Source organism: Microtus oregoni, unplaced genomic scaffold (assembly GCF_018167655.1).
Source record: "Microtus oregoni isolate MIOR12 unplaced genomic scaffold, Mior012 000043F_ref0000047, whole genome shotgun sequence".
NCBI lineage: Eukaryota > Metazoa > Chordata > Mammalia > Rodentia > Cricetidae > Microtus > Microtus oregoni.
The window spans coordinates 4682198-4695069 of NW_024543210.1; the positions used below are offsets into that span (position 1 = coordinate 4682198).

At 52.2% G+C, this 12872-nt stretch overlaps 1 protein-coding gene across 7 annotated transcripts in view; it reads right to left on the reverse strand.

Moving 5' to 3' along the window:
- Evl (Enah/Vasp-like) overlaps positions 1–12872 on the reverse strand; it is a 148781-nt gene that overhangs the window by 1094 nt on the left and 134815 nt on the right. For 4 of the 7 annotated variants that reach the window (XM_041633079.1, XM_041633077.1, XM_041633081.1 and 1 more), the window contains exons 4-13: positions 11858–11921; positions 10856–10917; positions 9216–9445; positions 8371–8492; positions 6677–6737; positions 5219–5282; positions 3519–3585; positions 3369–3431; positions 1136–1202; positions 836–893 (exon numbers count right to left, since the gene is read on the reverse strand). In XM_041633079.1, coding sequence (XP_041489013.1) covers positions 836–893; positions 1136–1202; positions 3369–3431; positions 3519–3585; positions 5219–5282; positions 6677–6737; positions 8371–8492; positions 9216–9445; positions 10856–10917; positions 11858–11921 — 858 coding nt within the window. The remainder of the gene's footprint in view (positions 1–835; positions 894–1135; positions 1203–3368; positions 3432–3518; positions 3586–5218; positions 5283–6676; positions 6738–8370; positions 8493–9215; positions 9446–10855; positions 10918–11857; positions 11922–12872) is intronic. The other 3 variants (XM_041633080.1, XM_041633083.1, XM_041633082.1) reach the window with 3 other exon arrangements.

The following is a 12872-nucleotide window of genomic DNA, read 5'->3' on the forward strand; positions in this document are numbered from 1 at the left end:
ATCTTCGCTAGGATGCTCACTTGCTTTCCTGAGGGTTCTGAGCATGGGTACATGGGTACATGACAATGGCAGGCAGTGACTGTGCTAGGCTCTCATCACGGTCTGCCTCTTCCCAGGCAGCTCTCTTGAAAACAACTGGACTATGCTTGGGGTTTCTAACCCAGCTATTTCCCCAAGTGCCAGAAAGGGAGCCCCCAAGACTGGAACTGTGGGGCAGCAGTAAGGCTGTGAACTGCTCCACAGCTTTGATGTCTCCTTCCCTGCATTCATGAACATTCTCCCATACCTGTCCTCTGGTGGAACGGGACAGAACTGTGGTCTCTGTGGCCAAGGAGTGTAGCTATTGTAGCAAATGGCGGCCAGGTCTCAGCAGTGACTCTGTGCATATCTTCCCTTGGGAGCCTGCTATTAGCTGTCCCTCTGACTTCATAGGTCTCTCTAGCTCAGGTCACTGCTGGGCACCAGCGATAGGGAAACAGGTGGGGGATGGGTGCAGGCTGTGCTTTGCTGCTTTGTTCCAGCCTGGGCCAGCTCCTTACAGGCCCTGGTGGGGACATCACAGTCCTACTTCTGCAGCCAGGGGCTCCCTAGGCAGAGTCATGCAGGCTGTAGGAGTTTGGGCATTCTAGACTGGACAGGAAAGGCCCCTCCTTCCCTCCGCAGGGTGACCTTCTGGGAGGAATAGCAGACACAGAAGCCACACCCCAGGGAGGCGTGCGTTACAGTAATCCACTTCACTGTTCTGAGCCTCAGTTTCCACAGCTACACATGGGGGTGAGTGTAGGATGCTGGGAGGACAATGAGCGCATCCCTGGTTGGAGCGGCCCCCACTCACCATCAATGATCTCCTCTTTTACCTTGTGGAGCTCTCGAACCACCTCCTCCAGGATTTCCTGCTGGGCAGAATCTCAGAGTGAAGGGACAGACGCTGGCTCTAGGGGATGCAGGGGCCTCTCCCTCAGCCAGGCCCTGGGGAAGCCCTGCTCTCAACACCCCTCAGACCTTAATGGAGGAATCCCAGGGTGCCCAGGGACTCCCTTTTCTTCCACTGGCCAGCTTCTTGCCTTTGTGGCAGTCAAGCAGGGGACCCACTGGCTAGAGATGGTCCCAGCCTGCTGACTGTACTCACTCTCACCTGTTTCATCCGGTCCAAATCTAAGGCATCCAGGCCCACATCATTTACACTCCCGGCAGGCTTCACCCTGGAAGAAGAATGGCAGGTATGGGAGGTGGGTGCTGGGGTCTGTAGGGACCCATGCTGGGGAAGCCTGAGACGTCAGCGGCCTCTGCTCAGGGTCCAAGTGCCACTTGCTTCCCGGCCCTTCTACTGCAGGGCTGTTGGGAAAGGATGTGAATGTCCTGCCCCTTAATGGTCTCCTCGGTCCCTTAACCACATTTCCCAGTCTGAGTCAGGACATGGGGCCACACAGGAGCAGTCTTCTGTCTTCAAAGGCCTTAGGCAGAGGAGGCAACTGAGGCAGACTGTGTTAGTGCTTCCTGTCTCCCAGAGAGAAAGTACTGATAACGTCTTCCTCCATGTGGAGCTTGTGTTCCAGCTGAACTCTGGTTGGTAGCAGTGGAGTCAGTCAGCTCCATGCTGGGGTACCACCTCCTTCATGCTAGACTCTCTAGGTGGAAGGGTGCTCTACTGCTTTCTCCTCTCAGAAACATCCTAGGCCGCCTCCCAAATATCTACGCAGCAGATTCTCTCTCACGGAGGCTTGGCCAGGCCTTCTCTAAACCTCTACCCCTGCCCTCAGTCTTTTCCGGAGCCTCTTTAGGAGCCAAAGTTCTCTCTGGTGCACAGCCTGGCTGACCACGAGCATGCCTGTCAGGGCTATGCTGGAGCTCTGCTCTCCTCATGACCTTGTCTCACTCTGCAAGCAGGGCTTCTGGTGTCACCTACTTTGTGACAAGACACACTTGCTTCCATTTGGGGTGGCTGTGAGGATATTTCCTGGTGTGGGCTTAGGGGCCTTCAAATACAGGTTTTTGGGGATCAGGATAGCTCTCAAGAGACTACACTGTGGTCACACTGTATAGCTCAAGAGTCTACACTGCGCTCACACTGCACAGCTCTCAAGAGTCTACACTGCGCTCACACTGCACAGCTCTCAAGAGTCTACACTGCGGTCACACTGCACAGCTCTCAAGAGTCTACACTGCGCTCACACTGCACAGCTCTCAAGAGTCTACACTGCGGTCACACTGCACAGCTCTCAAGAGTCTACACTGCGCTCACACTGCACAGCTCTCAAGAGTCTACACTGTGGTCACACTGCACAGCTCTCAAGAGTCTACACTGCGCTCACACTGCACAGCTCTCAAGAGTCTACACTGCGCTCACACTGCACAGCTCTCAAGAGTCTACACTGCGCTCACACTGCACAGCTCTCAAGAGTCTACACTGTGGTCACACTGCACAGCTCTCAAGAGTCTACACTGTGGTCACACTGCACAGCTCTCAAGAGTCTACACTGCGGTCACACTGCACAGCTCTCAAGAGTCTACACTGCGGTCACACTGCACAGCTCTCAAGAGTCTACACTGCGCTCACACTGCACAGCTCTCAAGAGTCTACACTGCGCTCACACTGCACAGCTCTCAAGAGTCTACACTGCGGTCACACTGCACAGCTCTCAAGAGTCTACACTGCGCTCACACTGCACAGCTCTCAAGAGTCTACACTGCGGTCACACTGCACAGCTCTCAAGAGTCTACCCTGTGGTCACACTGCACAGCTCTCAAGAGTCTACACTGCGGTCACACTGCACAGCTCTCAAGAGTCTACACTGCGGTCACACTGCACAGCTCTCAAGAGTCTACCCTGCGGTCACACTGCACAGCTCTCAAGAGTCTACACTGTGGTCACACTGCACAGCTCTCAAGAGTCTACCCTGCGGTCACACTGCACAGCTCTCAAGAGTCTACACTGTGGTCACACCAGCATTTGGTTGGGAAACAAGGTCAGTTGATTTGTGAGGAAACTGGATACATTTGCTGAATGCAAAGGAAGGGGATCAAGAATGATCTGAAGGGGCAGGGTGCTGGGTTGGGGTGCAGCAGTCCCCACAGTTGTCCTGGCTGGCAGGGATTGGTGGCTCTTTGCTTTGCTTCCCTTTCCGTCTGGAAGTTATACCTCTCCAGGTTTTTGGCCTTCCCTTCTCAGGAGAGGACGGAGCCAGCCTACACCACTGTAAGGGTCTCTAGCTTTTCCTCTCCCCAGGTATGAAAGAGGGGACCACCCTTCCCAGAGCAAGTTGTTAATACCAAGACACGAGACAGGGCTGAGAGGTGTTAGTCATGGGCCAGGGGGAAGAGAGGCCCCCAAGCCCAGGTAACACACGGGCAGGAAGGGTTGTCGGTACCTAGAGTGAGGCTGCGACTGAAGGGGACTCTTAGCTTCGGGGCTCTTAGCCACAGACGGGGTTCTAGGGCAATGGAATGAAACAGACATGTGAACCAGCACCAGAGTCCACCCATGAGATCGTCTCTTGGCCCTTCCCAGAACAGCTCACCTGGACAGCAATGAGGACACAGGTTTCTCCACCGAATTGCTCCGTTCCCAGGGTTTTCGACCAGCCTCTGCCAATTCAGTTCATGAAGGGTCAGAGTTGAGAGGGCTTAGTGACCCCTCTCCTAAACATCCCTTTAGAAACCTGCCCAGGCGGTGATGGAGAGCGCCACTGGGAAGACTGGCTCCTGATCTCAGGCCAACTTTTAGCCAGGGTACCCCTGGAACTGCAGGCAGCCCTACTGTCACCCCGTTTCCCAACTCCAGGGTTCCTGTTCCCTTCAAACTTGAGTCTTCTCCATGGAGCTTGGCCCAGCTGATAGGGAAACAGAAACTCCAGCTACAGGAAGGACGGGACCCTCCCAACGCTCTCATCTGTCTTGTCCCCCTCCATGCTCCTCTGGCCAGGCTCCCTGCGATCTGACTGTACTTCAGCTCACATTGAGTCTTGCCTGCTCCCTTCCTCAGTCTGGAAACCACTTTCCCTTTTCTGAGTCTAGTGCAACAGGCTGAGGGTGTCTCATCTAAGACACTGAGACCAGACATGTGCAGATTCAGAGTTTACCTGAAGCTTGCTGGAAAAGCTTCAGAATTTGGAGCATTTTGGGTTTTTGGACTGGGAATGCCCAACCTTTGTTGTACTAGATTATAACTCATGCCCCAATTCACAGGAAATATACTACATTGAGCAGAACACACTGCCCAGAGATTGAGCAAAGGGGCAGTGAGGCTGTTCTGCCCTAACCTGAGCCTTGTCTGCAGACCAACTCAGGTCTGAGGCAGGTTACCTCACAGAGCCACCTGGCAGGTCACTGGGCTTATAGGAACAATACCTGGGACAGGGTGTGTGACCTCAAGCAGAACTTTACCACAGGGAGCCAAAAACTGCTAAACGTGGGAAACCCCTCCTACTTGCCATCTACACAGTAGGAAAATAAGGACAGTAACACCGACCAAAGAATCTGCAACACAGGGAGCTCAGGAAGTCCCAGAAGGATGGTAGATATCAGCCATGATACAGATATAAGTTCGGAAGAACATCTACCTGTCAGATGGGACAAACAGACTCCTCTGCTTCTCCTCACCATGTGTGTGAGCTTAGTGTAAGGCCGACATTGAGTGTGCTGTGAGTGGAAGCCTGAAGGACCACAGCTAAGCCTCATGACACTCTCCTACTCAAGTTCCCTTGGCCACAGCTGATGGTGGTACTGGGTAGAGGGAGGCTGTGTCTCTGATAGAGCAGGGTCACTGCAGTGACCGGGTAGAGGGAGGCTGTGTCTCTGATAGAGCAGGGTCACTGCAGTGACCTAACTGTAGTACCACTCTAGCTGGCATTACACAGCAGACACAAAAAATGACATTTAATAGTTCCTTATGCAGGGATGTGGCTAAGTGGTAACTTGTGGAAGCTCTGAACTGTAAAATAACCCTGCCACAAAACCTCCTGGCAGCCCAGCCCCTATCCAGGTCCTACATGACATCTCCACTGTGGATGGTACTCTTAGTGCCTTCCTATAGTTGGAGCAGGGTCAAGGTTCCCTTGTCACACAGGCCCAGCTGTCTGCTTGGTCTCCTTAGGAAGCTCTGAAGATCTGGAACGCAGTAGACTTGACCCTCTCTGCTTGCCCACAGAGGAAAGTGGCCAGCTTAGCTGACCACTTGCTTTAAGACCTCAAGCATTTGTTGGGCTAGGTAACCTCTTACCTGAGGAATTAGGTGGCTGGCTGGTGGCTCGGGTCCCTGGGGATGGGGAGGTGCTAGGATCTTCCTAAAATGGAAGAGAAGGGCCCTTTCGTTAGTCTGTTTGGAAAGCTGTTTAGGGACAAGGCAGGACACCTGTGCACCAGCTTGCTTTCCAAATGGACTCTGGGATATGATTAGTAAATGTCTACCACTGAAGAACCAACCCTCACATCACAGCAGGTTCACCAGACTGTGGACAGTGAGCAGGAAGACAGCTTCCTGGCCCCTAGCATTCTACCCAAACCTGATTTACACAGGAAGATTTGCCTTTGCCAAAAAAGTGGAAAAAACAAGGCCTGAGAAGGGTTTCAATGGTGCTTCAATGGTGAAATCCACTCCTCAAGGTTCTGTGGCCCGAGGGTGCTATGAAGCTGGGGCTGATGAGTACTAGCTACCACCTAAGAAAAACAGTGTTGATTCAAGCAAATGTGGCCACCAGGTCCTAACACACCTAGCGTGTAAATATCCTATCTGTGGCTCCTAGCCACACAGGCCTTTGTATTTCCATCATGTGTGGTTTAAGTCCCAGGGGTGCAAGACACAGGTCAATGGGTGAGGATCTCAGTTTGGTCCCTGGCAGGTCTGCAAGGCAACCCTAGGTGTATGGAGGGCATGGCAGAAGCAGAGAGCTTGGGGTCTGAGAGGCCATTTGTAGGGAGTAAAGATCATGCAGAAGTCCAGGCTGAGGAGCTAGCTGGTGGCAGAGAGAACTGCACATGCCCAGGCCCAGCAAAGTAGCACAGACCACAATGAGAAGAGCAGACTGGAGTCCAGGGGCGCCAGGCCCACCTCACTGGCTGAGTAGGTGGGGAACATACACTGGTCCTAGGTAGCTATAATTCTCTCTAGTTCTGCTAGTGAGGTGCAGCCTTTATGCTGTTTGTATTTGAGGTATATACTCAGGAGTCCAAGTAGAATTCTATATATTTGTTTTAAGAAAGCTTATCACATACATAAGAAAACTTGTGGCCACAAACAGAAGTTGAGGCTGGGAACTCTGGGCTGCCAGATCAGGCTCCATATGCCTGCCAAGGACAGAGCCCAGGTTTCTAGGATCCTCTGCCAGGGTGGAGACCTCAGCTCCCACTGGGCTTAACAGACTCAAGTATTTAGAATTTTAAGTAATTTGAAATAAAACTGCTCTGACTTCCATAAGACTTCAGCAGATGTACCCAAATCCCTTGATGCAGCCCTGATATGTTGGAGTATAGTGGCCCTATGGCTCCCTGGGGTTCTCAACCTGAGTGATGGCTCCAAGGGTCTGGTCAGGAGAATGCTCTGGAGATGCAAGCCTGGCTGGATCCCTGTCCCTCCCTCACAGCTGCCTTCAAATCAGGTTCCCAGTTATCTTTCTGGGAGATTTGCTTAAACTGGAGGTAAGCCTGAGGGTGTGGGCGGGCTGGGTAGAATGCTGCCTACCGTTTGGCTCTCATCTTCCTTTCTGTCAGCGGGCTTGTCTGTCTGGGAGGCTGCTTTTCTCCTAGATGTTGGAGAGAAAAAAAAATACAAATCAGCTTCCCAAGGTTTCACAGTGACCTAGAACTCTGGGCTGCCTCCATGCCCACAATTGGCTCCCCAGTGGATTGTGTAGATTAGGAGGATGTATGCTTATGTGAACAGGCCACTTGATCAGGCACCCTTCTTCACATGAGCCAAGGCCAAAGGATAAGAGTTTCTGTGCTCACCCATGACCTAGACTCAAAACTAGTCTGGACAGGAAGGAAGACGTTGGGGTGTTTCTTTGTTCAGCTCAGCTGGTGGTGGCCATAGCTTCTGAGGGAGAAAGAAGCTGGCTGTACCCTGTCTAGGTCCCCAGGGACAGGGTTTACTGAGAGGCTATACTCCCAAGGCACTCATGGCTCATGGATAGACTGGTACCCTGGCCCAGTCTGTCTCTTTGGGTCAGAGCTGAGAGAACTGCAGCTGACTGGCTGGGGAACTTTCTCTTGCTGCTCTTTTGCCTGTGACCTCAGCTAACCTAGTCACACCCTTCCCAGTTCAGGACAACACCAAGGGGCTAAAGGTTCCCCAAGAATGCAAAACACATGCATTTTCCTCACATGAACGAAAACTCCTTTTACGGGACTCTGATTTACAGTGTTTCTGGTCTCAATGGTTACCTGCACCTGGCTCTCTCCCAGGCTGACATAGGCCTCCCATACTTCCCAACAATGTGCTTCAACTCTGTCAGGCCCTCACAGGATTAGCCTCTTATAACCTGAGGTGAGTGGCCCACCAGGAGAGAAGTGGGCCTGCTGTGTGGTGAGGAGCAGCCTCTGGCTGCAGTGGTAGGGCTCACGCAGCTGTCTCATCTCAGGACAGGTCTACAAACCAGGAATAGTAAGTTTTGTCAATTCTGTCTCTAGATCTCTTCCCACTCTGACCTGTCCCCACTGCCAACCACTTTATGCCAGTCACCATCACCTCTTCCTGGACTACAATGGTTTCCTCACTGGTCTACCCAGCCACTTTACTCCATTTCTAACCATTGATGCCCACAAGTCCATGTTTTATCTCTTAAAAACAGAGGGTAGCCTGGCCCGAGAATGCCTCAGTGGCTGTGCATTTTGCCTAGCATGAGTTCCATCTCAACACTGTAAAAACTGTCAGACAGACAACTGGAGACCAAGTCACTCTGCTCTGCACTGGTGAGATTTAGAGGGAAATGCCTGCGACAGGGCTGACCACACAGCAGCCATAGGCGCTCACATCTGATTCTCCATTGCCCATTTGCTTCTGTAGGATGTGGAACTGCCTCCATCCACACCTGGCGTCTCCATGGCTGCTGGCGACCCTGGCCTTTTCCTGTTTTTAGATAGTGAAAGAGTACTCCCTCCCTCTCAGTTTGGACTACACTCACTGGGAAGGTGTAAACATTGTCTTTTCTACTCTTATCTGAAGCCCTTTTCACTTCTGAGTGCTCTGAGACATAATCCACTTGGGTACATTCTCTAGAGTGCTCTCTAAAGCTCTTAGGAGTGTGTTTTATGTATGTTGGGCTTGCAAGTGCAGGGGATGCTCTTCTTACCCCCGAATGTGTCTTGGCAATGACCATCAGCTGAGGATGGTCGCTTCCCAGGAGGCACACAAACTCTGGAAATCATCAGACTTACCTCTTGGCCAGCAGTTTGTTCATCTCTTCCATGAGGCCTCCTCCACCTCCCCCGCTGCTTGCCCGGTTGGCATCGGACTTTGAAGTCCCACTAGGACTGGAGCCTCCTGATGCATCTTCTGGCTGAGGGTGAGAAAGCGTACAGTGAGGGGAAGGGCAGCCCTAGTGGATGCAGGATGTAGAAAGACCTTAGGAGTGAGGCTGCTAGCCGGGTGGTGGTGGCGCACGCCTTTAATCCCAGCACTTGGGAGGCAGAGGCAGGCGGATCTCTGTGAGTTCGAGACCAGCCTGGTCTACAGAGCTAGTTCCAGGACAGGCTCCAAAGCCACAGAGAAACCCTGTCTCGAAAAACCAAAAAAAAAAAAAAAAAAAAAAAAAAAAAAGAGTGAGGCTGCTAGTCCAACACTCCCAACTCCACGGGTCAGAAAATGAGAATCTAGAGAGGGCCAGGCATTGGCAAGATAGGCTCACAGGCTTGAGTCCTTGCCAAAGTCAGAAGGTCACAAGAGACAGGGAAGCAAATTTCAAGTCAGAGATATGCATCAGAGCCACTCTTTGATGACCACATACATGCTACTCATTCCAGAGTACACGCCCCAGGGGTGGGGAGCAAATTGAATGAGCGAGAAGTGAGTTCCATGGGAAAAGCAAAGGCAGATATGTACTTATTAACTAAGGCAGCTTGTAGCTGACAAAGCGCTGTCCCTGTTTACTTATTTAATACCTGGCAGAGGGCTGGCTGGGCCCGGGGATAGCCCTTTGCCCAGTGTTTCACTGATGACAGGTGAGGGCAGGGTGAGTTGCTCTGCTGATGTGTGAGGGTGACTGGCATGCCCACCCTCTTACCCGCTGCACTCTCCTCAGCTTGGCTCCCGCCAGAGCAGCAGCTAGTCCTGATGCAGAGCTCTCATCGTGGCTGGCCCCCTGGGCTCCTCCAGCTGGCAGAGGAGGCGGGGGCGGGGGCGTAGCCCCTGTGGGTGGAGGTGGAACTGGGGGTGGAGGTGGGGGTGGAGGTCCACTACAGGAGAGGGTGGCGCTGGCTGCCGAAGAAGGATGCCCAGGTGGGAGGATGGGCCCTGAAATGCAAAGGAGAGGAGTCAGTGTCCAGCACCTAGCTGGTGTCCAGTCTACTGTTTTTATTTCAGGTTCCTGGAGAAGAATGAAGAGCAGTTTGCTCCTCAGAGAGATGAGGAACAGAACAGTTTACATCTCAGGAAAGCCCTGCAGAACCTGGCTCTGTTACAGTCACTCTCTATTTCAGTTTCTTCAGCATCTGGGGCCTGGTTAGCCTGACATACAGTGGTTTAACACCCCTAAGTGCAGCAAACTTCTTGCTTCACTAATGCTTTTCTAGTGGGAGGGGAGTTCTCGGCAGTGTCTTTTTCCATTCTAAGTACTTGGCTCTATCTTAGGCATTGACTGAAGTTACTAACCCTAGGTCCCTGGGGATTGTAAGCAATAACCGTGGGTCCTGAAGCTGACCGGGGCTTTGGTCATGGGACTATTAATGCTGAGTGTTGTTGGCATTCCCTGTGCATCTAGCCAGGCACCCTCTACTGAAAACTGCCTGAACTTCCACTGGGTGTCAGGCGCTGTGTCGTGTGTGGAGGAAAACAGCTCAGGGTGCTAGCGAAGAGAGAACAAACCACAGAGGCAAACACAGGCAAGTGGTGCAAGGCAAGCTCTACCAAGAGTAGGCACACAGGAGAGGAAGTATCCAGTTAAGTGAAGGGAAGCAGGGGTGAACAAAGAAAATGGGATGTCTGGAAGGAAAAGAAAGGAGAAGCTAGTGCTGGAGCAACGTGGTAAGAGGGAGTGCAGGGTAGGCTCCACTTCAGTGTGTGCCAGGGTGCTGGGAGGGGCTGACATGATGTTAGAACGAGACTTGCTCAAGGACTGTGCATGGGGAACACAGAGCAGGCTGTGGTGCCAGGTGAGAGGGCAGTATCACCTGAGTGCAGGGTGCTTGGAAAGCAGCTGGGGCTGTTTTCCCATAAGCAAGATAGAACTTGAGAATGCATTGAGCAAGTTAGGTAAGATGAGGCTACAAAAGCACAAGGCAAATGAAAAAGTCCTGTCCCATCAATGCACCTGACACCCCGTCCTGTGGTGTGCTAAGTCCCACTTGGCTCCTGAGAATCTGCTCTGGCACTTCTCTCGAGCCTTGGCCCTGACTCTTGGGTGTCTCTAGCACCCATGGCACAAGGACAAGCATGACTTCCTGGGGGCAGAAACGGTTGTCCGCCTTGCTGATAGCATGTCCCTAGTTCTCAGTTTCCTGACACAGGGGTGCCCCTACATGTCTACTGGAGGAACTGAACAATGGGAGGGCCAGGAGGCTTCCTAATCCTATGCTCGGTCCTACTTCAATTGAAGTGACGGCCACACTTTGTGTCTAGGCAGTCAGAAGTAGGGAGAGGTCTATCTGAGTTGGGGTCACTTGGGGCAGTGTGGGTGGCAGCTGGAGGAAGGAGACTCTCACTCACCTGTGGCAGAGATTCTTCTCTCCAGAGACTCCTGGCGGTGCTGCTGCTGCTCCATCACTTGTCTGAAAAGCAACCACAGCAGAAGCCTTGACTTCTCCGTGTCTGAGAGTCCAGGTGAGCCACAACACTAGTGTGTGTGTGTGTGCGTAGGATTACCCTGAATATTGTTCCTTAGCAACATCCACTTTTTCCTTTCTTTTTGGAGACAGGATCTCTCACTGAACTGGAACTTGCCAAATCAGTGAACTCCTGGGTTTGCCTATCTCTGTTTCCTAAACTCTGGGATTCAAGTGGGTGGTGCCATATCTAACTTTATATATATATATATAGCACTGGGGCTCTAATTAGTACCTGGCAAGCACTTTACTGTCTGAGCTATCTCCCCACATCCCTGGGCTGCCTCCTGTAAAGAGAGGGATGTGGCCGGGCGGTGATGGCGCACGCCTTTAATCCCAGCACTTGGGAGGCAGAGACAGGTGGATCTCTATGAGTTTGAGGCCAGCCTGGTCTACAGAGTGAGTTCCAGGACAGGTGCCAAAGCTACAGAGAAACCCTGTCTCAAAGAGGGGGTGAAGGATGTGTTAGGTTCAGGTACCTAGATGGAAGAGGACTGGCAAGTTGGGACACACTGTGCAGGAAGCATCTCGAAGAAGCCAGTGTGACCCTCTGACTGATCTGATTGCCTCACTAGAGTGGGCTTTGGGAGCCTATGGCTTCTATAGATGTGGCCTCAGGAGAAATGGTCAGAAGACCACATGCTTCTTTCTAGTTCCCCATCAGAGGGACACCTGGCACTACAGGGTTACTTACTAGGTACACTTCAGAAGGGGTTTAGGGAAGTATGGGTCTACATGCTAGTGACATGTAGCCTTAATCTCTGACATTAAGTAGGTGTTCCCTTTGCCCCAGTGCTGGCCTGAGCTGTATGTCTCAGCTAGCTGAAGGGTACTCCTGCCACTCCTGGGAAGCTTTCAGGCAGGAAGCTGTGGGACACGGGGTTACCTTCTCTGGATGTCCATCTCTTCAGGAGAGGGGCCATTCTGCACCTGACGCTGTGTGGAGGGGCCTGTGGGGAAGAGATGCAGAGTGGAGTGGTCAGTAGAGGGAAGAAAGGCCCAATAGATAACTGTAATAGCACGCTCTCCACCCCTCCTGGCCTTCCTTTAAAAGAGGGCCCTACCACCTGTGCGGCACCTGCATACCTTCATCTCCCACTTACCATTCCTCTTTGTGTCCTGTGGCTCATCCCTCTGAAGCACAGGTGGGACACACAAGTCATAACTGTTGACATCCACCCACTTTTTATTTTTTTTAATTAATTTATTTATTTATTAAAGATTTCTGCCTCCTCCCCGCCACCGCCTCCCATTTCCCTCCCCCTCCCCCGATCAAGTCCCCCTCCCTCATCAGCTCGAAGAGCAATCAGGGTTCTCTGACCTGTGGGAAGTCCAAGGACCACCCACCTCCATCCAGGTCTAGTAAGGTGAGCATCCAAACTGCCTAGGCTCCCCCAAAGCCAGTACGTGCAGTAGGATCAAAAACCCATTGCCATTGTTCTTGAGTTCTCAGTAGTCCTCATTGTCTGCTATGTTCAGCAAGTCCGGTTTTATCCCATGCTTTTTCAGACCCAGGCCAGCTGGCCTTAGTGCCACCCACTTTTTAAAAAAGATATTTATTTATTATGTATACAGTGCTCTGTCTGCATGTATCCCTGCAGGCCAGAAGAGGGCATCGGATCTCATTACAGATGATTGTGAACCACTATTGTGGCTGCTGGAAATCGAACTCAGGACCTCTGGAACAGCAGGCAGTGTTCTTAACCACTGAGCCATCTCTCCAGCCCCCATCTACTTTTCAACACTTGCTGTGTCTGCTTCCTCACTTGTCACTGTCTCCTAAGCCCCATCACCAGCATGTTAAGAATCATCAACTGAGTGCAGGATTAATGCCTCCAGCTGGTGAATGGCAGGGCCAGACTGAACCCAGGGACTACACATGTGGGGTGTCCCCTCCTTGT